Raw genomic sequence first — 23,595 nt, forward strand, 5'->3', positions numbered from 1 at the left:
ACGCAATTCGTGTACAGTGGTCTTTTTATAGCGGCAGATGGTGAATATTGAACGTGCATGGTCATTTTGTTTTGACGCGATCCCAGTATTTCGAGATGTTCGATGCGTGGGTTATCAAATCCTCTTACACCAACGTAGAAATTGCATTGCCCACCATTCAGGCCAGCTAGTCTATGGATATTTGGACTAATTTAGTCTTGATAGCTCATGACAATGTCTAATCATAAACGATAAGCCAAGTAGTGGATCCAAAAGGTTATGTATATTAGCTCTAGGTTGAGCTAGAATCCGTTTGTCGAGATTTGTTTAGTGCAACCCGTTGAGTTGAGTGAAGCTTACTGAACCCACTGAACTTATTACCTAGGAGTGATGGGGTCGATATAGCCAGTATTGGCTGTGAATTGTGTAACCAACTGTCAATGGATGTCAGTCTTCCTTTGTTATCTGATCTGATCGTTTCTGCGTGGCTTCTACAGCACCCCCGTGTATGAGATGAAACATACATTTTATGGACTTAAATGGCATGCATTCAAATCCCTTCCTGAAAGCTCTCATCTTATTTGATGCACAAATGAACATGCAGCCCAGCCGGCCCCCCCCCTCTACTTAGGTGCGGGAGAACGCCATGCTGGCAGTCCATCTGGGGAGGCCCCAGTTAAAGTCTTCGACCAATCACGACCAGCACGGGCCCGATGAGCGGACCACCAGGCTACCCCACCCTATCAACATGCAGTGGTTCACAGCGGCTTGTAACATTGGCTTCCAGCGCCATGTGCTTCTATGCGGGCGGTTTTTTGAAACGGTCCAGGGGGTATATGGAAGAGACACACTGGAGAAATTCTGTATTGTGAAGCTTTATGCTAGCTCAACTTATTACAGGGCGGGTACATGACTTTGAAGATGCAGAGTGACTTTCATGACATGAACTTGGTCTGCAGAGCATGAGCGTAAGATGCATCTATGAGCTAAATTGCCTCTGTGTATAGTATTGTACCTCATACAGAGTAGACTACAAGTTACTGAGTTATCTTGCACTTCATCAATGAGGGAAGGTGTGGCTTGACACCTAAGCGGGACGTACCCTCCTCCAATCGACTCCTGACACATCCATTCTATCCAATTGCCGATCAGACCAGTCGCGACAGGGGTTACCCCCTGAACAAAGTCGCGTAGGTAAATTCGGCAAAACCCAGCCCAGAGGTGCGGTGCCCTTTAGGAAAGTCAACAACTCCTGGATCCATCTGGTGAACCTCATCTTATTCCACCAAACCCCGATCGGTCGCTGAGGACTTCGTATCATTGCCGCGACTTTACTTCACAACGGAAATTGTTGATACTCAACACTACGCTCCTTAGTCTTTGAGCTCATCTTTCGATTTTGCTAAAGCTGTTTTAATATTTGACTTGTTATTAAGCTATTTCGCCCAACCCGAAGAAAGCTCTCGACCGCCACATAGACCCTCCTCGACTGCCTTGCGCCCCATACTCACACCTATAACGAACCGACGACTTGGAAATGACTTGGTCTTGCTAAATAAACCACGTAATTTTCTTCTGATCTTCATTCATCAATAATGGAGATCACTTCGCCCGCCGTGCCGAGCCCAGGAGCTTCCGCTAACGGCGTTACGTCCTCATCCTTTCCCACCATCGAACCGGAGCGCGTTGTCGAGCATCTCGCCTCCGTCTGCGAGATCGCACTCGGTGCTACACGAGAGGAGCTCGAACAGCTTGGAAGCTTGCTCCACAAAGCGCGATACAGCGAGACCATCTCTCGCTGCACACGTTTTGCGAACGATACCCAGAATGTGCTTTACATCCAGAAGGATTTCGCAAGCTCATCTGCGGTAGAGCCCGGGGCTGACCCCTCTGGTACATTGGATTCTAATATGGTGAAGGTAGCCCTTGCTGATGTCAAATTAGCGCCGACGACTTACAACTACACGCTGTCCACCGAGATCTCCTCGTCTCCAACGACCGTTGCTTCGCTTGTTCTTATTAAAACGCCTCAGCCCATAGATCCGACCCGACCTCTCACATCCCAAATATTCATTACTAATCTGCCTGGTCCTGCATCGCTCAACGCTGGAGTTGGAGAACAGGGCTCGGTACTCTCCCCTTGGGAGGTTCTTCATTCTCAAGTTCATCACGCCTTGGTACCGTATTTTGATGCCAATACCAAGAGCCAGCAGCTGGCCAACGGGTCGCGAGGAAGGGCCGACGTGGATGCCAAAACGGGAATTCCTGTGACCAAGAAGCGACTCAACGACTTGGAACTAAGCTTGCTGCACCTCCAGCAGAATGTCGACATTCCCGAGATCTCACTCACGTTCCATTCGATTGTCCAGAACGTCCTTGATGAAGCTGAAGCCAACAACAACCGACCTTCCATCGATGGGATCCCTCAGAACCTTCTTCAGGACAGCACGTTCCTTAACCGATTGCAAGCCAATGTCAACACTTGGATCAAGTCGATTCAGGGAATCACCAAGTTGACTAGAGACCCTTCTTCGAATGCCAACCAGGAGTTCAGTACTGCGAGCCAGGAAGTCAATTTCTGGCTGTCCATGGAGTCAGCTCTAGAGGGGATCGAGGGCCAGCTTCGCAGCGAAGGTGTCCTCTTGACACTGGACATCCTTAAGCATGCCAAGCGCTTCCAGGCTACCGTCAGTTTCACAGCTGATACCGGTTTGAAGGAGGCTATGGATAAAGTGCAGAAGTACAACCAGCTTATGCGAGACTTTCCTCTTGATGAGTTGCTGTCCGCTACCTCGCTGTCCAAGGTTGAGGAGGCCATTCAACAGATCTTTGGACATCTGAACAAGAAGCTGAGAATCTGCCCATACCCTATTCGTAGGGCTCTTCCCCTTGTCGAGGCCATCTCTGCCGATCTCGACGATGTACTTCACAGGCTGTTGCCAGGCACTGAATTGGTCAACCTCGATTACCAGCAGTTCAAAAACATCATGGACACTTGTGTAGAGATTTTCAAAACCTGGGAAGAGAATGTCAAAGAATTCACTAATGTAGCTCGTGAGGTGACACGCCGAAGAAACGAGAAGTTCATCCCTATCAAGATCGTCAAGAAGCATTCTGAGCTTGAGGCAAGAATCAATTATGTCGGTACTTTCCGTGACAACCACGAGCAGCTTCAACGCACTATTGTGACCGTTCTTGGACCCCAAGCCATTATTCCAGGTGTGGCCGAGACAACTGGATCTGACGGTGTTATTGTGGAGGAGATGGGCGATGTTGATGCTGTAGAGGAAGTCAAGCAGGCTTGGGAGGCTCTCCAGAACGTCGACCTGCTGGACGTAACGGATCAGGGTAGAGAGCGATGGGTACGAGCCGAGAACCTTTACAACGAACGTACGACCCGAGTAGAGAACTCCATCATCTCCAGGCTCCGAGACCGACTCGCTACTGCTAAGACTGCAAACGAAATGTTCAGAGTTTTCTCCAAGTTCAACGCCCTCTTCGTGCGCCCCAAGATCCGTGGTGCCATCCAAGAATATCAAAATCAGTTGATGGATCACGTCAAGCAGGCGATCAACGGCCTGCACGAGCGCTTCAAGCAACAGTATGGCCATTCAGAGACACATGCTATGGCCCAATTGCGAGATCTTCCCCCTGTGTCTGGTGCTATCATTTGGGCACGCCAGATCGAGTGCCAACTGGACAGGTACATGGACAAAGTAGAGGCCGTGCTCGGTGATAAATGGACACTGCATGCTGAAGGTCATAAGCTGCATGAGGAGAGCGAGCTGTTCAAGCAGAAGCTTGACACTACTCGAATTTATGAAGCCTGGCTCAACGACGTCGGACGACGCAAAATCTCTATTTCTGGACATCTTTTTGAGATTGTCAGTGTGAGGTCTGCCGGTGGCATTCTTGAACTCAATGTCAACTTCGATCCTCAAGTCATCACCCTGTTCAAGGAAACTCGCAACCTGACCTGGCAATCTTACTCAGTACCACATGCTGTCACGACTGTGTCCAAAGATGCGAAACGTGTATATCCCTATGCTGTTAGCTTGATGGAGAGCGTGAGAACTCTTTCCCAGACTCTTCGTCAAATTTCTGGCATGGGAGAGGAGTCGGTTCTTCTTAATGGATACCGAAATGACGTGTACAGGCTGATTGGTGAAGGCGTGCCACTTCGATGGGAATCCTTCATCAATTCACACGAGCTGTTCTACTCCGACAACAGACAAACCCGCCCGTTGCTGCCTGCTGGAACTGATTTTGGCCTGGCCAAAAACACTGAAAGTAAGCATGGCATGTTCGTTCGCGGTTTCGCAGCGGCTGTTTCCGTGCTTCAACAGAAGGCCGTCTCTTTGAGCTTCACCCATGCCACTGTTGAACAAGCCTTGAAGGAACTCAATACCTGTCCCTACGAAGAGGCTGCTTTCCACAGTCGACTGGATACGATTCAATCAGCCGTTGATCAGCTGAACCTTGAGCAATATGTCAACTTGGACTTTTGGGTGCGGGAGCTGAACGCCAAGATTCAATCTATCCTTCTCACACGCCTGCAGAGTGCAGTCCATTCGTGGATTACAGCATTCGAGGACGACACCCCTGAGGAAGAGTGGCGCAGGAGGACCAACAACGAAGAAAACAAGCCAGAAAGCCCGACCATGAAGCGCCTCGTACTCGAAGTGGTTATGCGCAACCAAGTTATCTACCTTGACCCGCCCCTGGAATTTGCCCGTGCGAGCTGGTTCCTGCATCTTCATGAGTGGCTCGGAATTGTTTGCAATCTCCGCAAGATCAAGGCCTCCCGATACCAGATGACCCTCACCACTACCGCCAACGACGAGCTGCGCTTTACCGACCTGCCTACTGAGTGCGCCGGATTGTTGCAGCGTGTTTACATATCCGTTGAAAAGAAGCTCCAGGAAATTAGCGCGTATGTTGACAAGTGGTTACAGTTCCAGTCTCTCTGGGACCTTCAGTCTGAACAAGTCTATGATGCTCTCGGAGAACCACTCCCACGATGGTTGCAGCTCCTGCAGGATCTCCGCAAGAACCGATCCACATTCGACACACAGGAGGTCAGCCGCGAATTTGGTCACCTCACCATTGACTATGATCAAGTTCAGACCAAGGTCAACGCAAAGTACGACCAGTGGCAGCATGAGATTCTGATCAAGTTTGCCAGTCGTCTTGGCAACCGTATGCGGGACATTAATGCAGAGATCGAGAAAGCGCGCAAACATCTTGAGAGCCAAAGCTCTGACGCTTCATCAACTGCACAGGCTGTGCAATTTATCACTGTTGTCCAGAGCTGCAAACGCAATGTCAAGACATGGGCACCCGAAATCGACATGTTTAGACAAGGGCAGTCAATGCTCGTCAGACAACGCTATCAGTTCCCCAACGACTGGTTGCACATCGAGCAGATTGACAGCCAGTGGGAGGCCTTGAAGGAAATTCTTGAAAAGAAATCGAGAATTGTCCAAGAACAAAGTGACGCGCTCCGGGCTAAGATTACTGCAGAGGACAAGCTGGTCAACGAGCGGATTGCCGAGATCGCAGCCCAATGGAACGAGGAGAAGCCGGTGTCGGGAACCATTCAGCCTGACGTTGCGTCAGCTACCTTGTCTTCTTTCGAAGCTCGTATCTCCAAACTGCAGGACGATGCACAGATGGTCGTCAAGGCCAAGGAAGCATTGGATATTCCCGCCAGCCTTGATACCTCTCTTGAATCGACCCTTGAGGAAGTCAGGGACTTCCAGTCTGTTTGGTCAAATCTGTCCACTATCTGGGCGAGCCTCAATGAGACGCGTGACATTCTTTGGACTGCTGTTCAGCCACGCAAGATCCGTTCCAAGGTCGACGACCTCATCAAGAGTACTAAGGATATGCCCAGCAGAATGCGCCAATACGCTGCTTTCGAGCATGTTCAAGGTATCTTGCGTGGTTTCCTGAAAGTCAACCCTATTCTTTCCGACCTCAAATCTGATGCTATTCGCGAGCGTCACTGGGTCAAGATATACAAACAGATCAAGCCCCAAAAGCGATTCTCGCCCAGCTCTATGACTCTTGGCGATGTCTGGGACCTCAACCTTGTTGCTACCGAAGTCATCGTCAAGGATATCATTGCACAGGCGCAAGGAGAGATGGCTTTGGAGGAGTTCCTGAAGCAAGTCCGCGAGACCTGGCAGAACTATGCTCTTGAGATGGTAAACTATCAAAATAAGATCCGTCTTATCCGTGGCTGGGATGACCTCTTTGCAAAGTGCAGTGAGAATCTGAACTCACTTCAGGCTATGAAGCACTCCCCCTACTACAAGGAGTTTGAGGAAGAAGCAGTGGCTTGGGAAGACAAGCTCAACCGAGTCCATGTGCTCTTTGACGTGTGGATTGATGTCCAACGTCAATGGGTTTACCTTGAGGGCGTCTTCACTGGCAACGCCGATATCAAGCATCTCCTTCCCATTGAATCAGGACGTTTCCAGAACATCAACAGTGAATTTCTGGCTGTGATGAAGAAGGCCAACAAATCTCCATACGTGTTGGAGGTTCTGAACATTCCCAATGTGCAAAAGTCGTTGGAGCGACTCGCTGAAATGCTTAACAAGATCCAGAAGGCTCTTGGTGAATACCTGGAGAAGGAGCGTGTTTCGTTCCCTCGATTCTACTTCGTTGGTGACGAAGATCTTCTCGAGATGATTGGTAACAGCAACGACACATTGCGCATTGCCAAGCACTTCAAAAAGATGTTTGCGGGCCTCTCAGGTCTTGTCATGGACGACGAGACTGTTATCTCAGGTTTCACTTCCAAAGAGGGCGAAGTTGTTCGATTGAAGAAGGAGATCTCCTTGGCGAAAACTCCCAAGATTAACGATTGGCTGGCTCTCCTAGAGGGCGGCATGAAGTCGACGCTCGCTGAGCTCCTTGCTGAGGCTGTTGATCGGTACACTCCTATCTTTGAATCGGAAAAGATTGATCGTGAGGCTTTGAGCGCATTCATGGATGCCTATCCCAGCCAGATCGTTGTTCTTGCCACCCAAGTAGCTTGGACTACAGCCGTCAACCAATCTCTCACTGATGGCGGCAGCACACTGAAACTTCTGTTCGAACGCGAGGTAGAGGTTCTCCGAGTGCTTGCCGACACAGTCCTTGGGGAACTTGAAGTGATTCTGAGAAAGAAATGCGAACAGCTCATTACTGAATGTGTCCACCAGCGAGACACCATCGAGAAGCTTATCAATGCCAACGCCAATTCTACAGGCCATTACCTTTGGCAGCTACAGATGAGATACGTCTACAACCCCGAGGGCGAGTTTCTGGACCGACTCTACATCAAGATGGCCAATGCCAAGCTCAACTACGGTTTCGAGTATCTGGGAGTTCCTGAGCGTCTAGTTCGCACACCTCTTACCGATCGATGTTTCCTCACTCTTACCCAAGCTCTGTGCCAACGTCTTGGTGGCTCACCTTATGGACCCGCTGGTACAGGTAAAACAGAGTCAGTCAAGGCTCTTGGTGTACAGCTCGGTCGATTCACCCTGGTCTTTTGCTGTGACGATACTTTTGATTTCCAGGCAATGGGCCGTATCTTCTTGGGTATTTGTCAAGTTGGTGCTTGGGGCTGTTTCGACGAGTTCAACCGTCTGGAGGAGCGAATCCTTTCCGCCGTATCGCAACAGATTCAAAACATCCAGCTGGGCCTGAAGCAAGGTGTTGAAGACGACCAGTCACAGATCGAACTGGTTGGCCGTCAACTTCACGTCAACGAAAACACCGGTATCTTTATCACTATGAACCCTGGTTATGCTGGTCGTTCGAACCTGCCTGACAACCTGAAGAAGCTTTTCCGCAGTGTGGCTATGTCGAAGCCCGACAAGGAGCTTATCGCTGAAGTGATGCTTTACTCTCAGGGTTTCAACCAAGCCAAACAACTATCCAAGCATACTGTGCCTTTCTTCGACCAGTGTTCTGGCAAGTTGTCAAAGCAAGCTCATTACGATTTCGGCCTGCGTGCTCTAAAAAGTGTGCTGGTTAGCTCTGGTGGCCTGAAACGTGCTCGCCTGGGTGAGGGAACCCTAGGTGCCGAAGAGGTTGTTGAACCTGAAATCATTGTGCAAAGCATTCGAGAAACGATTGCGCCTAAACTCATCAAATCTGACGTCGATGTCATGATGACTATTGAGGCCGACTGCTTCCCCGGTGTACAATACGTCCCCGCCAACCTTGTGGCACTGGAAGATGCAATTCGAACTCTTGCTGCTGAACGTCACCTTGTGGTAAACGAACTTTGGATGACCAAGGTTCTCCAACTGTACCAGATTCAGAAAATCCATCACGGTGTTATGATGGTCGGTAACTCTGGTTCTGGTAAATCCGCAGCTTGGAGACTTTTGCTTGATGCGCTCCAGAAGGTTGAGGGAGTTGAGGGAGTTTCGCACATAATCGACTCGAAGGTCATGTCAAAAGAAGCCCTGTACGGAAATCTCGACTCAACCACTCGCGAATGGACAGACGGTTTGTTCACTAGCATTCTGCGAAAGATCGTCGACAACCTTCGTGGCGAGGACTCCAAACGACATTGGATCGTCTTCGATGGTGACGTTGATCCCGAATGGGTTGAAAACTTGAACAGTGTCCTTGATGACAACAAACTGCTCACGCTTCCCAACGGTGAGCGTCTTAATCTTCCCTCTAACGTGCGAATCATGTTCGAAGTCGAGACGCTCAAGTATGCAACACTGGCTACCGTCAGTCGTTGTGGTATGGTCTGGTTCAGCGAGGACACGGTATCGCCCATCATGTTGGTCGAAAACTATTTGTCCACCCTTAGCAGCGTCCCCTTCGAGGACTTGGATGAAGACAATGTTGCCACCGGTCAGAACCCTGCCAAAACATTAGCTGTGCAGGGCGAATTTGCGGCCTTGCTTCGTATCTATCTGTCTGAAGAAGATTTCATTATTCAAGCTCTCAAGCAGGCCGAGGCCTATAACCACATCATGGAGTTTACAGTTGCTCGTGTCCTCACGACTCTTTTCTCGCTGCTCAACAAGGCAGTTCGGGATGCTATCGATTACAACGTACAGCATTCCGATTTCCCCCTAGAGTCTGAACAAATCGAATCCTTCATCTCGAAGAAACTTCTGTTAGCACTCGTATGGGCACTCACTGGCGACTGTCCTCTCAATGACCGAAAGGCATTCGGTGATGAGCTCTGTGCATTGGCCAACTTTGGCTCCCCACCCATCGACGGCACAAGCTCACTTATTGATTTTGACGTGACCCTGCCCAAGTGTGAATGGGCTCCATGGCAGAACCAGGTGCCTACAATAGAGGTCAACACGCACTCCATCCTTCAGACTGATGTTGTCATTCCTACTTTGGACACTGTCCGCCACGAAGACGTCCTTTACTCTTGGCTCGCCGAACATAAGCCCTTGCTGCTCTGTGGTCCTCCTGGTTCAGGTAAAACGATGACTCTGTTTAGCGCTCTTCGCAAGCTGCCGAATATGGAGGTTGTCGGTCTGAACTTCTCAAGCGCAACAACCCCCGATCTCCTCATCAAGACTTTTGAGCAGTACTGCGAGTACAAGAAGACACTGAATGGCGTTATGCTCTCCCCTAGTCAAATCGGCAGATGGCTTGTTGTCTTCTGCGATGAAATCAACTTGCCTGCACCAGACAAGTACGGTACCCAGCGAGCTATCTCTTTTCTGCGCCAGATGGTTGAGCACAATGGCTTCTGGCGAACATCCGACAAGTCTTGGGTCACTCTCGATCGCATTCAGTTCGTGGGTGCTTGTAATCCTCCCACTGACGCTGGACGTACGCCTATGGGTGCCAGATTCCTTCGACATGCACCGCTCATTATGGTTGATTATCCTGGTGAGCTATCTCTCAACCAGATTTATGGCACGTTCAACTCCGCAGTTCTCAAGATCATCCCTTCACTTCGAGGATACTCTGAAGCCCTTACCCACGCCATGGTTCGTTTCTACCTTGAGTCTCAACAAAGATTCACGCCAAAGATTCAACCTCACTACGTATACAGTCCTCGTGAGCTGACACGATGGGTTCGTGGTGTTTACGAGGCTATTCGACCTCTGGAGAGTTTGTCTATCGAAGGCCTGATCCGAATCTGGGCCCACGAAGCTCTCCGTTTATTCCAAGATCGATTGGTCGCTGAGGAAGAGAGACAGTGGACTGACGAGAGCGTGCGTCGCATTGCGCTCGAATATTTCCCCAACATCGACGAGGAGAAGGCTCTCGGAGGACCTATCCTCTTCTCCAACTGGCTGTCTAAGAACTACGTTCCTGTGGACCGCGAGCAATTGAGAGACTTCGTCAAAGCAAGGCTGAAGACTTTCTGTGAAGAAGAAGTCGACGTGCCTCTGATTCTATTTAATGATGTGTTAGAGCATGTGCTGCGTATCGATCGTGTCTTCAGACAGCCTCAAGGCCATCTCATCTTGATTGGTGTTAGTGGTAGTGGCAAGACTACCTTATCTCGTTTCGTGGCCTGGATGAACGGTCTCAAAGTTTTCCAGATCAAGGTGCATGGAAAGTACTCGGCCGAGGACTTTGATGACGATCTGCGGGATGTTCTTCGACGATGTGGCTGCAAGGGCGAGAAAATCTGCTTTATCATGGACGAGTCAAACGTGCTGGACTCTGGCTTCTTGGAGAGAATGAACACCCTGCTCGCCAACGCCGAAGTTCCAGGTCTTTTTGAGGGTGACGAATATGCTGCCCTCATGACTGCTTGTAAGGAGGGTGCTCAGCGACAAAACCTGCATCTCGACTCCCCTGAAGAGTTGTACAAGTGGTTCACCCAACAGATTGTCAAGAATCTGCACGTCGTCTTTACCATGAACCCACCTGAGGATGGTCTCTCTTCCAAGGCTGCTACTAGTCCTGCCTTGTTCAATCGTTGTGTTCTTAACTGGTTTGGCGATTGGTCTGACCAAGCCCTGTTCCAGGTTGGTCATGAGCTCACTCATTCCATCGATCTGGACCGAAGCAACTTTGAGTGTCCTGATACTGTCCCTGTGGCCTATCGTGGCCTGCAACTTCCTCCTTCGCACCGCGAGACGGTTGTCAATTCGATGGTGTATATCCACTACTCTCTCCAACGATACAACGAAAAGCTCTTGAAGCAGCAGGGCAAGGTTACTTTCTTGACCCCCCGTCACTTCTTGGACTTCATCACTCAATATGTGAAACTTTACACTGAGAAGCGAGAGGACCTCGAAGAGCAGCAGCGACATCTGAACGTGGGTCTAGAGAAGCTTAGAGACACCGTCGATAAGGTTCGAGATCTTCGAGTAAGCCTGGCGGAGAAGAAAACGCAGCTGGAGCAGAAGGATGCAGAGGCAAACGAAAAGCTTCAGCGAATGGTGGCTGATCAGCGTGAAGCAGAGCAGAGGAAGAGTACCGCTTTGGAAATTCAGGCTCATTTGGACAAGCAGGAAGTTGAGGTTGCTTCAAGAAAGAAGGTTGTGCTGGAGGACCTTGCCAAGGCAGAGCCTGCCGTTGATGAAGCAAAGGCCAGTGTCAGCAACATCAAGCGTCAGCAATTGACCGAAGTCAGGTCCATGGGTAACCCACCTCAAGGTGTGAAGCTTGCTATGGATGCCGTGTGTACCTTGCTGGGTCACAAGATCAATGACTGGAAAGCTGTGCAGGGTATTGTTCGAAAGGACGATTTCATTGCCAGTATTCTCAGTTTCAACAATGAGGAAAAGATGACCAAGGCTCTGAGGAACAAGATGCGCAGCGATTACTTATCTAACCCCGAGTTCACGTTCGAGAAAGTGAACCGTGCTTCCAAGGCTTGCGGTCCTCTCGTCCAATGGGTTAGCGCTCAGGTCAACTACTTTGATATCCTCGACCGTGTCGGTCCTCTCAAGCTCGAGGTAGAGCAGCTGGAAGAGCAAGCCCTCCAAACAAAGGCCGACGCCCAGGCTACACAAGACGAAATTGCAGGACTGGAGTCAAGTATTAACAAATACAAGACCGAATATGCTGCACTCATCAGTGAGACGCAATCCATCAAGGCTGAGATGTCAAAGGTCCAGTTCAAGGTCGACCGCAGTGTCCGACTTCTTGACAGTCTATCATCAGAACGAGTTCGCTGGGAAGAGGGTAGCAAGTCTTTCGAGATTCAGATCAGCACTCTCGTGGGAGACGTTCTTGTTGCCGCTGCTTTCCTGGCCTATAGCGGTCTCTATGACCAGACTTTCCGCAAGTCCATGATGGATGACTGGTTCCATCAGCTTCACCTCTCTGGCATACACTACAAGTCACCAAACCCTATCACCGAATACCTTTCGACTGCAGATGAGCGCCTGGGCTGGCAGGAGAATACTCTTCCCGTGGATGACCTGTGCACCGAGAATGCTATTATCCTCAAGCGTTTCAACCGTTACCCTCTCATTATCGACCCCTCTGGGCGAGTTACGGAATTCTTGCAGAGAGAGTGTAAAGATCGCCGTCTAACAGTGACAAGTTTCTTGGATGACACCTTTACCAAGCAACTTGAAAGCGCTCTTCGTTTTGGAAACCCTATCCTTATCCAGGACGCTGAGCACTTGGATCCTATTCTCAACCATGTTCTCAACAAGGAATATCAGAGGACTGGGGGTCGTGTTCTTATTCAACTCGGCAAGCAAGAGATTGATTTCTCACCCGCCTTCAAGATCTACCTGTCAACTCGTGATCCTTCGGCTACTTTCGCCCCCGATATTTGCAGTCGAACCACCTTTGTCAACTTTACTGTGACCCAGAGCAGTCTTCAGACACAATCTCTCAACGACGTTCTCAAGTCTGAGCGTCCCGATGTTGATGAGCGACGCTCTAACCTTATCAAATTACAGGGAGAGTTCAAGGTCCATCTGCGACAACTGGAGAAAAGATTGCTACAGGCTCTCAACGAATCTCGTGGTAACATCCTTGACGATGACAACGTCATTGAGACACTTGAGACCCTCAAGACTGAGGCTGCCGAAATCTCAGGCAAGATGAGCAACACTGAAGGTGTCATGGCCGAGGTTGAGGAGATTACGCAACAGTACAGCATTATTGCTCGATCCTGCAGTGCTGTCTTCGCTGTTCTGGAACAACTGCACTATCTTAACCACTTTTACCAGTTTTCGCTCCAGTACTTCCTTGATATTTTCCAGTCAGTTTTACACGGTAACAAGAACTTGGCCGGCCAAACCGACCACAACATTCGGCGTGATGTGATTGTCAAGGATCTCTTCGTCAACACGTTCAAGCGGACAGCTCTGGGTCTGCTTCAAAGAGACCGAGTCACCCTGGGAATGTTGCTCGCGCAGGCCTCGCCCTACAAGATGGACAAGACATTGATCGATGTCATCCTTGATAGCCGTATTGAGGGCAAGGACCTTTCATCCAACCCTGATGATAGAGATGATGCTTTCGCACAAGCCAAGAAAATCAGCGTTCTCAAGGAAAAGATCGATGCTATCCCTGCCGAGGACTGGGACAAATTCTTTGCAGAAGAACTGGCTGAGAATTTTGTGCCACTGATATGGGACGACAACACTGACGCTAATGATCAAGCCCTGCTGTCTCTCCTGCTTGTCAAGCTTTTCAGGATGGACCGATTCGTTCCCGCGGCAGAGCGGTTAGTCAACCAAGTCTTTGGCTCAGGCATCTTTGACGTTGTCGAGGACCTGAAAGAGACAGTTACCCAAGTGTCTGCGACTCTCCCTATCTCTCTGGTGTCGAGCCCTGGTTTCGATGCCAGCTACAAGGTTGATAACTTGGTTGAGAGAATGCGCGTCAAGTGTACCAACATTGCAATGGGTTCCAATGAAGGTCTTGCAAGTGCCGACAAGGCAATCAGCAATGCTGCGCAAACAGGCTCATGGGTCTTGGTCAAGAACGTTCACCTGGCACCTACATGGCTGCAGAGCTTGGAGAAGCGCATGGAATCACTTAACCCTCACTCAGACTTCCGACTTTTCTTGTCTATGGAGTCGAGTCCCAAGATTCCAGTCAACCTACTCCGAGCATCTCGTGTACTGATGTACGAACAACCTGCAGGTGTCAGAGCCAACATGAAAGATTCAATGTCTTCATTGTCTACACGAGCGACAAAGAGTCCTGTCGAAAGGACACGGTTGTATTTGCTCTTGTCATTCTTGCATGCTGTTGTACAGGAGAGATTACGATATGCACCCAATTTGGGTTGGAAGGGATTCTGGGAGTTCAATGACAGTGACGTAAGTAACACAACCTTTCTTATCGCAGAGTTTATAAACTAACCCGCAACAGTACGAATGTTCTGCCTTCATTGTTGATACTTGGGTGGATGATGTGGCTGGCAACAGAACCAATATTGCTCCCCAGAACATTCCCTGGGAAATGCTCCGCTACATGGTGACTGAAACTTACGGTGGCAAGATTGATGATGAAGGGGACTTCAAACTTCTCTCTCAGCTCGTCACATCCTTCTTGACTCCTTCTGCCTACGAAGTTGACCACAAGCTCGTCGACGGACCTGACGGTGGTCTTACCGTGCCGTCTGGCACCAGTCTTCAGGACTTCAACGCTTGGATTCACCGCCTCCCTGAGCGCGAGCCGCCCACATATCTTGGACTCCCCGCAAATGCTGAGAAACTCCTGCTTGGTGGTCTTGGCCGAAGCCTGGTGGGCAATCTGCGCAAGGTTACTGAGTTGCTTGATGAAGGCGAGCAGTTGGTGACAGAAGTGTAAGGAAGGATCACCAACAATGTAATGGGGGGGGGGGGGGGGGGGGGGGTTAACAGGTGTCGGGTTTGAATCCTGGCTTGATAAAGTACTTGGTGCTTGGTTGATTCCTGTCTAATGGAAGTCGAGGCGCCCGTGTTATCTTTTCTTGTTTTGTTAGATTTGGCATCATGCAAAGGCGTGTGGATGAAAGAGTTCGGTGGCTCTACGGAGGATCATTGTTACTTATACCCCTGCATTGCATAGACCAGTATTGCCTTTTTACTTTTGTTTTATCTATTTTGGAAGTAACAAGAAACGAGTTCCCCAATTCGTAACTCTCCCTGTGGGTATGCTCCCTAATGTACTATATGGCTAAAAGAAATCGTAGAGAAATAAACAAACAGCAGCCATCGCTGGCCAACCGAGCACTAGCTGTAAAACTCTGCAATTTGAGGGTTTATATCAAAACCAGTAAACCCTGGCGAGGTAAAGTTGTACATGTTCATATTGGCGACGGTGGCGGGCTGGTTGCTTGGCTGATGTGGGAGTTGAATTCTGAGTACATCAGAGACATACTTGCGGAGTTGGTCTTGGACAAGAGTCTCGAAGGATTTCTCGTCTTCACCAGGACTTACCAACTCATTCATCCAAGCAAACTTGTAGAAGAAGTTGATCCACAGCTTGGGCTCGTCCAAGTCAAGAAGATTGCTTGCTCCATCTGCCGCATGCTCGAGAAGTTCATCATCTCCTTGGATGACATCGTCGGCAGTCGTTTCGGCGCGTATCATCCATGATAATGTCACGAGGAGCTCAGAAGGGCTTATACCAAAGGCAGATTCACACTGACTATACCAGTCAGGGGCACGATTTGCCCGCACCAGCTGTACCATAACCCCCCACAGTGTACAGAAGACTCGGATGTTGTGCCACCAGGAACGCATATCTGCACTGGGGTTGACAGGGGAATCCTGCAAAGCTACAGGGTGATTCAGTCGCAGCTGTTCTTCGCACCACTCAACACAGCAGCGTAGTGGGGAGGGGCGGTCGTGGCGAAGTGTTTTAATGAAAGGCTGCTTCTTGATGAACTCATGCAAAAGATTCTCTGTCATAAACTCAGGAGGGTTGGATTGATCAAAACGTTCGTCGTAGATCTCGAAAGCATAGTTGAGGAAGAAAAATGTCACAAGATCGATTGATGAATAATTGTGCGTCATCTCTGGCAGCGACTGGTCGCTGGCGAGTATTTGCTCGACATTGCGGGTAACTTGTTGGATATAATGTGACTTATCAGAGTCTTCTTGGTGGCTTCCCACGTATGCTTTGAGCATTGACAGGAGAAACGGAGACTTCGAAAACTCATATGGCCACTCTTTTGCAAGAAGCTCTCTGGCACTGCAAGCATTGTCGGGCTTGCCGGCAACTCGAGCACAAGAGATAACAAGAAACTCTCGAGTCTCTCGGAGAGAATGGTCGCTGTTCGCTACAGATTGGTGAAGATTTAAGTATAAGTTGAATGCGTTCGAGTCATCGAGCATGGCAGCGCAGAAGTCAGCAGCAAGCTTCCTTGCCTCTTCAATCGATCCAGTTGACCATGGGTACTGAATGAGAAGCTCTTTGCTGTCCAATGACCCATCATAATCCATATCGTCTGAACCAGGCGTGGTCATCAGGGTATCGCCGTCGGTAAAGTCCAGCGCCGAGTGTCGGTCAAAAGACCGGGATTCCAGATCAAGCTCGATATCCCCAAAGTCGATTGACTCAGCGATGCCACCAGGAGATAACGACATGATAGGACTTTTCTTGTCGCTAGCATTGTACTTCTTGATTCCCCATTTTTCGAAACGATAGCCATATTGTCGCTTGCTAATGGAGCGAAAATGTCAGTCAATAGCCAAAAAAGGATGGCGTGTCGTATCCGAAGGAGATAGATACCTTTGGATAATGCCGTATTTCTTCTCCATGATGTCCATAACAATACTCAAAGTATACTTCTTGTACAAGCCACAAAGAAAAGGCTTGAATCTTTCCCATGTTTCATCGTTGATGCGTGTTGTAGGCTTGAGCTGTTTGTCATCAGCCCCCCTCGAGTATGACCTCTCTCGGAAGTCCATGATTTTTGTGTCGTTTACGAGGACTTGAAATGATGGACCTCAAGATCTAGATTGTCAGGTGGAATTAGGAGATAGTCGTAAGTGGCGATGATGCGGTCCTTTTAAGGATGGCATTTTGCACTTTGCAAGTCTCGGCTGGACATGTTCGAGTGTAATTTCTGATTGCCTTGGGAAGTGCCTCATTTATACAGTACCTATGTACAGGGCGTACGATGCCGCTGCCTTGAGCTTCGAGCCTTGAGGCTTAGATTCAGTGTGATTTGCCCATATTGTGATTTCAAGATGCCCAAAACAGGCTTGTGTGATTGGTCATAATGGATGGCTGTGCACATATGCATGTCCGGTATGCACGCGCTGAACAGGCGAACCAGCAGCTAAGATGACAGGCATATGAATGGGTATCGCAGCACAGCCTCAGCTAGGTTTCTCTGCTTGAAAGAAGATGGAAATTCCAATTCTCCTTGTCAAGTCCGTCCGCTGCAGTGATGCGATAAGATGTGATATGGGACGGCATGGAATGTTTCGCCGTAACCCAACGAAACCCAACTTGCTGAATTGGCACCCAACGAACACCGCTTTTTGAGGCCCGCCCTGGCATGGACGGGCATCATGACACAAGTCGGTAGTTCGTTCTTTGATCTTTCCTGTAGTTGGTCCATTTTCCCCCCTCTGGCGTGACAAGCAGGTCTCCAATCCGGTCATGGCCATGGTTGGTGTTGCAGGATGCGCGTGAGCTTTTGGGCGAGTATGCGTTTACACCAGCGGCTGGGTATCATTCTTTGACGAGCCAATTCCCAAAAACCTTCCATTGCCATCGTTTAAAAGCCCTTGAGCCATCAGATTTTCCATCTTGACCGTCTTTCAGGCAATTAATAGACTTTTTATACTATGCAATCACCATTAGCATTATACCACCACAGAACCATGAGGACAGACGATTTCTGCAATTCTTGGGTTGAACCAAGCGAGTATCCGCGGATACCCAACGTCTACGAACCGATTCAAGATGCTCAACTTTCCAGTTTCTACGAAAACCGAGAAAAGAATCAAGCTGCCAAAAGCAACATGAGCGCTCGGAGTAGTCATAAATCGTCCTGGGCAATGCATAGTATCCATTCGAGCGGCGAACAATTTGATGAGGTACTCATCGACGACCCTTCAAACTATTCTGTTATTGCGCAACTGGGTAGCAGCTACAGAAGTGACGACTTCACTCTTGGATCCCGCTTGAGAGAAACGACGAAGGACTGGCAATCATCTCCTGCTCGCTCAGACTCTGCTGAGAAGAGACGTGCAAGACGAGACGCGAGCCTTGAAAAGTGGAAAGACGCAGGCGACAAGCTCTTTTGCCAATCAGGGAGATACCGACCATGATGCGGATGTGACTTTGGTTTGTTCGAGGACTGAAGAGTCGCTGTGGATGTTCGGTGAAGAGAAGAAGCAAGCCCTTGATACTAGATGTGAGCGCATATAAGTTGAGATATTGACGAACTTTCGTATAGCCGGGGGCCAGAGAGCAAGCTATTGGGATAGCTCCAGCAGCCTATCGGGGAGGTCATTGATTCTCGAGCACATATACGAATGTCTTTTCTTCAAGTCTGAGACAAAGATTGATCTGCATCTTCAAATGAAAGGAGGTTCCAGGTTCAGTCAAGCATTCAAATCCTGCCATTGTCGAGAACATCTCAGTGACGTACTATACCAGCTGGGGATATACACAGACGACTTTATCGAATAGGAACGAGACCAGGGTGTGCGGTGTCGTTCCACAGCACATCAAACATAGTAGATACAATATCAAGTCGGGAACTGGTTTCAATTTGACACAATAAAGTCGTCGAGGTGCAAGTGATTTAATGCTAGCACAGGAGGCAGCTTGAGAATCTCGATGAGCAATTGCAGCTGAAACAACAAGAATCTCAACCAGCTCCTGCCATTTTCTGTCTACAGAATCACTGACGGATCATTTATGTTGTCTGTTTGTTGTACAGCCACAATTCATTGAGGAAGGTACTCTGCAGTCAGTACCTGCCTCCACTCCAGTTCAGTACTAACTGTAGAATGTCCCGCTTTGGACCGGTCAACAATAGCGGCAAGAGCAACTCAGATCAAGGTTGTCGTCATTGGAGTGGAGCTCTACCTTTTAGCCAATCATAATCTTGGGGCACGTCTGTCTTGCTTGCTCGCCTGCACCTGCGATTTATGTACAACCATGGAGCAAACCAAATGCAGGCCCATGCAAACCAACAAGACAGAACAGGACTTACCTCCGGAGATAAAACACCCACATCAACGATCCACTTGCGATCATCTCCAAATCGACTTTGATACGTGACATCTTGACCTTGATCAAGTCGCTTGATACTCACCAGAATTATGTGAAACTATGGAAGTGCATGCACTAACCCAAAGAATAGAGTCGATACCTACAATTACAGCCCGCCTCGCACAGTTACGTAGACAGTCACAGCATGTACCGCATCTGGCACCACTGTCATTCCCCTTGTCACCACACCTATACGTCCCAGAATCGTGATGGTCACCAACTTGGACACATCAAAACCAATGACAGCCCGACATCTATTTAATTCCCGGCAATGTTTTTGGTTGATCAGTAGCTTAGCGCCCTTCTACAGAGGTCATCTGGTCAAGCAAGGCAGAGAATCAGAAGATGCGCTGCTCAGGTTGGGTAAGGCAAGATCCAAACTCCAACATGTATCCAATGGCCCGAGGGTAATCATGCGCACCCATGCCCCTTTGGACCAGTTGCGTACTTTCTCGGATTCTGTGGCGTAGGCAATGCAGGTCTCACTCCGGATAGGTACCAAGCTTCAATATCAATGGCCTTGTGTAAGCTCGCACAATATAGTCGGTATTCGATGTCTGGCCAAAGTTTGATGAATCAATACTGAGGCAGGCAATGGATACAATTTAAAAACCGCGGCATCTTCCTTACGCAGGCACTATTTTTCTACGGTAACTGAGCTAGGTTCTTCTGGAGCATCGAGCGTGGTGTGACATCCATACCAAAGGTCATGGTGTGGCTGTTTTGTTCCTGCCCCTCTTTAGCTTGCGCTTCCCCGCAGAACTAAGGCAAAGCACTTACCTACCTACCTGAGGCAGTCCTAGTTCTAACTCCTTAGTGGAGATCAGTAGGTACCTAGCTCCTTCCTTATGTCACTGTAGATATGTACGTCCAGCCGTCCACTGCTTTTAAATACTTCCACTTCTGCCACATCCTCCAGCGACCTTTAAACTTGCTCTACTTCCTCTCAGTCGCCGCAGTTTCTTCAACCACACTTGAAGACAACAAACTTCATTTCAAAACACCACTAGCTCATAATCGACCTTAGATCAGCAACAAACATGGCCAACTGGCAGCAGTGTACGTCAACTATCTGCTTTCTCGTGAACATTGACTAACCCTATCAATAGACAATCCCTTCGGGAAGAGGGACTCCCATTCTAACAATTCCATCCTCATATACAAGATTCTGACTCTTATCACCTGGATCCTGTCCCTTGTCGTCACCGTTTACTATACGCTCCATCGTCCTGATGATGGCCACACTCGAAACCGCAAGATCTGGGAGCAAAACCACATGTATCGCACTGCTTTTACTCTGAACCCAATCATCACCTCTATCTACTGGTTTGTGCCTCCAAATATCAAAACTGTACTCTTATGCTAACAGCTTTACCAGGATTGTGCTCTTCATTCTCCAGGCCGGTTACATTGGTCACCTCTTCTCGAGCAACTCGGACATCGTTCATGCTGCCGCCAGCGTCGGAAGCCACTTCATCTTCAACAACCTCTTCCACTTCGCTTTCGTCATGCTCTTTGTCCGCTCCCACTTCCACTGGGCTGAGGTTATTCTGATTCTCAACTTCATCAACCTCTCCTCCCTGTACTTCCGCCACAACACGTATCCCCGATTTATCCATATGCCTGTTGTTTCCGGACCCTTGTCCTGGACCTTTGTTGCGATCTACTGGAACGGTGCTCTGATGATTCCCCACCCTCACCACCTCGTGCCTCGTATCTTCGGAAACATCTTCATCTGGTCCATTCTCGCTTACGGACTCTTCTTCATCGTCATCTACAAGGTATGCCCACTTATCCCGCCTGAGTGGCACAGCACACTGACTGCAGCAGGATTACACCATGGGCTTCTCGCTTAGCGTCTTCGCTGCCGCCATTGGAGTTTCTCAGTTCCTTCATCAGGTGATTGCCTTCCAGTGGATCTTTGCCTTTGTCATCATGGCTCTGCTTTTCGTCGCCACGGTTGTTGTTGCTGTTCCTGCTGCGACTGGCAGGGAGATCAACTGGCGTAGTGCACCTGCTGACCAGGAGCGCGCTCCTCTCCTTGCTGAGTAAAATCGACAAGATAGGTGCCAATCGAAAGCTATTGCTGGGGGAGCGGCAATAGCTTTCACTGCTGGGCCTCTGGACAGTCACCGTGCCACTAATTCTGAAGATCCAGAGGTTATTTGGTGATTGTGTGTGTTGTGCTTATTGTTCTTAGCCGGCCTGTTCTTGCATTGTTCAACAACCATGTTGAATGCGGAGTAATGGATGAATCTGGCGTTGAGGATTTATTGATATGTCATTTGGTCCTGCTGACAACACTCGTTGCAGGCAACTTTTGTCCAGATTACCAGGTAGTAGCTTAGCCATAATTGGAGGTCTTCCTATCCAACAAAAAATATGACAAGGTTGAAGGGAACATTTCCTCCGGTGACGATGCATGTTCGTAGTGAATGCTTGGTGACGTAGGGGTGGAGCTTAATCGATAAGTTGCCGACACTAGCGGCTCAATGAAGAATAAACCAAGATCGTCGGTTACCGACGCTACGTCTACCACATAACATCTGATCTATTGGGCAAGTGGTGATGAAGCCACTACGGGCATTTCCTTTTCCACTTAATGTTGGAAACGATATTTGTCAGATATCTCGCATATACTCAATTCTTTCAGGACCACGAGCTGTGCGTTTTGTAAACAGGCTATTATCTCCAGAAGAGTTGGCAAACAAGGATGCACGGCTAGACATTCTCAACAGTGTGGAAGCTCAGAAGCCTGCATTACAGGATGCTTTTCACAAATCAAGCGATGCCAATCATTCACACGAGCAGATCGCGGCAAAGTATCCTGAGATGTGGAGTTGTGCTGCATTCGTGGCTGGAAGGTACGCAAGTTCAAATATATCGTAATGTGGCCGCTGATTTGGGTCCTGTTCCAGATTTGCGGCAAAGGAGGCTACCATCAAAGCTCATCCGCACCGACGTCTGACGTTTCACGATGTGATTATCGAGAGACGTCCAGTGAAAGGCGAGAGGTTGGGAAGCGGACCGCCGATTGCGCGGGTTCGTAGCGATGAAGGAGAGGCGGAGGACACAAGTGCTTTGGTGTCGATTAGCCATGATGGGGACTATGCAACGGCTATATGCCTTGGTTATGAGCCTAGCGCCAATATTAGGAGAGATTGACGGATGTGTTTGTACAAGATGCAACCGAAAGCACACGGGGCAATCTAATGTGGAGAGCGAAAGGTCGTGTGAAGAATGGATGAGACGGATACTTGCAGTATCTATGACAGTAACTTCCAGAAGCAAAAACAAAGACAAGGAACAAAATAAAGTATCCTGATACCAAGTTAGCTCAACCGCAAAAAGAAAAGGATTTCTTTCGGTATACCAGGGACTCGAACCCTGAGCCTTAGTCTTAGGAGGACTACGCGCTACCATTGCGCCAGCACACCCGATTCCCTATTGAATCCTTGTTAATTGGATATGGCAGTAGAAATTTTGTAAACTATTATATAGTTAGGATTCCAGCAGCATCTTTTCCGTGGTTAACAACATGGTGTATTTGGAGTAGCGATTCATATGTAAATTACCTCGGTGCCCGCTATTGATTTCCTCTCCTCTATCTGATGCGAGCAAATAAACCCACTGAGGCTGGTTGGCGACCAGCAACTCATCTTATCTCTGCAGCTTCGGGATAGCAGAATGCGGCTTTCCGTATGCCGAATACTGGGGTCCTGGGGTTAGAATCTACCACCATACAATATGCTTTTAAGGTTTTCATGAGTAATTTTGTTGAAAGTATGTAAGTGTGCCCTTCTTGTATATCTGATAGAACAGACATGCGAAGACAATGACTTGGTCAGATTGAACTCTTATTCTGGTGACATAGTAGCTCACATAGAAGCAAACGAGCTATTCCACCAGACAGACAAACGGCAGCTCCTCTTACTTGAGCTAACAGCTAGCCACCAAATCAACGGCATGCACTGCAACTTCAGGTGGTAACCATCATGCGTCTTCCCACCATATCGAGCAGAGTATAGAATGAATGCCACCTCCCTTAGGACTCTATAAGGCTAAATATCAATCTTGTCTTGAGATCTAAACAATAGGTAGGTAGGTCATGAACTAAGCCTGTACAGCCAGACCAATGTCTTCTTTTCATGACAATCGTTGATACTTGAACATCTACTACCCTGGAGATAACACGGTCATTGTGATGGATGGGCATCTTCATGGTAGCCGATGCAGCCACAGTCACTCTTTTCGTCCACACACTACTCCCTTATGGTCAGCGAGACAACAGAGGAGGTAAGACCGTTTGCCGAAACCGGTCAGAGGCATGAGAATGAGGCGGTCAGAGGATATCAAAGGTTAGGCGTCAATGGTTATGTCTTATGCTTGTCTTTTGGTGTCTTTCATTTATGGCCCCTGCTTTCAGCTGGGGGGAGCTCGTACTTACAGGTAGGGAGTGACTTG

At 48.9% G+C, this 23,595-nt stretch overlaps 5 protein-coding genes and 1 non-coding gene across 6 annotated transcripts; 4 read left to right on the top strand and 2 right to left on the bottom strand.

Moving 5' to 3' along the window:
* The first annotated feature begins 1,469 nt into the window (after nucleotides 1-1,469).
* Nucleotides 1,470-14,754, top strand: B0J16DRAFT_34737 (dynein heavy chain, cytosolic). Its single transcript, XM_046128565.1, has 3 exons — nucleotides 1,470-1,872; nucleotides 1,924-14,225; nucleotides 14,278-14,754. Exons 1-3 carry the CDS (start codon nucleotides 1,575-1,577, stop codon nucleotides 14,716-14,718), a joined length of 13,041 nt encoding a protein of 4,346 aa, XP_045989763.1. The 5' UTR covers nucleotides 1,470-1,574; the 3' UTR covers nucleotides 14,719-14,754.
* Nucleotides 14,742-17,280, bottom strand: B0J16DRAFT_409683 (uncharacterized protein). Its single transcript, XM_046133091.1, has 2 exons — nucleotides 16,627-17,280; nucleotides 14,742-16,557 (listed from the first exon to the last, which is right to left on the bottom strand). The coding sequence occupies exons 1-2, from the start codon at nucleotides 16,803-16,805 to the stop codon at nucleotides 15,123-15,125; spliced, it is 1,614 nt and encodes a 537-aa protein (XP_045989764.1). The 5' UTR covers nucleotides 16,806-17,280; the 3' UTR covers nucleotides 14,742-15,122.
* A 413-nt stretch (nucleotides 17,281-17,693) lies between these two features.
* On the top strand, nucleotides 17,694-18,179 carry B0J16DRAFT_314442 (uncharacterized protein; the record flags this gene model as incomplete). Its single annotated transcript, XM_046125186.1, has 1 exon — nucleotides 17,694-18,179. One exon carries the CDS (start codon nucleotides 17,694-17,696, stop codon nucleotides 18,177-18,179), a length of 486 nt encoding a protein of 161 aa, XP_045989765.1.
* Nucleotides 18,180-19,769: 1,590 nt separating this feature from the next.
* B0J16DRAFT_329885 (uncharacterized protein) lies at nucleotides 19,770-21,629 on the top strand. Its single transcript, XM_046126371.1, has 4 exons — nucleotides 19,770-20,190; nucleotides 20,241-20,457; nucleotides 20,510-20,912; nucleotides 20,962-21,629. Exons 1-4 carry the CDS (start codon nucleotides 20,172-20,174, stop codon nucleotides 21,181-21,183), a joined length of 861 nt encoding a protein of 286 aa, XP_045989766.1. The 5' UTR covers nucleotides 19,770-20,171; the 3' UTR covers nucleotides 21,184-21,629.
* Nucleotides 21,630-21,675: 46 nt separating this feature from the next.
* Nucleotides 21,676-22,512, top strand: B0J16DRAFT_329887 (uncharacterized protein). The gene is made up of 2 exons (XM_046126372.1): nucleotides 21,676-21,995; nucleotides 22,050-22,512. The coding sequence occupies exons 1-2, from the start codon at nucleotides 21,700-21,702 to the stop codon at nucleotides 22,294-22,296; spliced, it is 543 nt and encodes a 180-aa protein (XP_045989767.1). The 5' UTR covers nucleotides 21,676-21,699; the 3' UTR covers nucleotides 22,297-22,512.
* B0J16DRAFT_t40 lies at nucleotides 22,497-22,568 on the bottom strand. The gene has a single exon. It is a non-coding gene; the product is annotated as a tRNA-Arg (tRNA).
* Nucleotides 22,569-23,595: the final 1,027 nt, after the last annotated feature.

This window comes from Fusarium flagelliforme (genome assembly GCF_020744385.1).
Source record: "Fusarium flagelliforme strain FIESC 12 MPI-CAGE-AA-0113 chromosome Unknown B0J16scaffold_1, whole genome shotgun sequence".
Classification (NCBI taxonomy): domain Eukaryota; kingdom Fungi; phylum Ascomycota; class Sordariomycetes; order Hypocreales; family Nectriaceae; genus Fusarium; species Fusarium flagelliforme.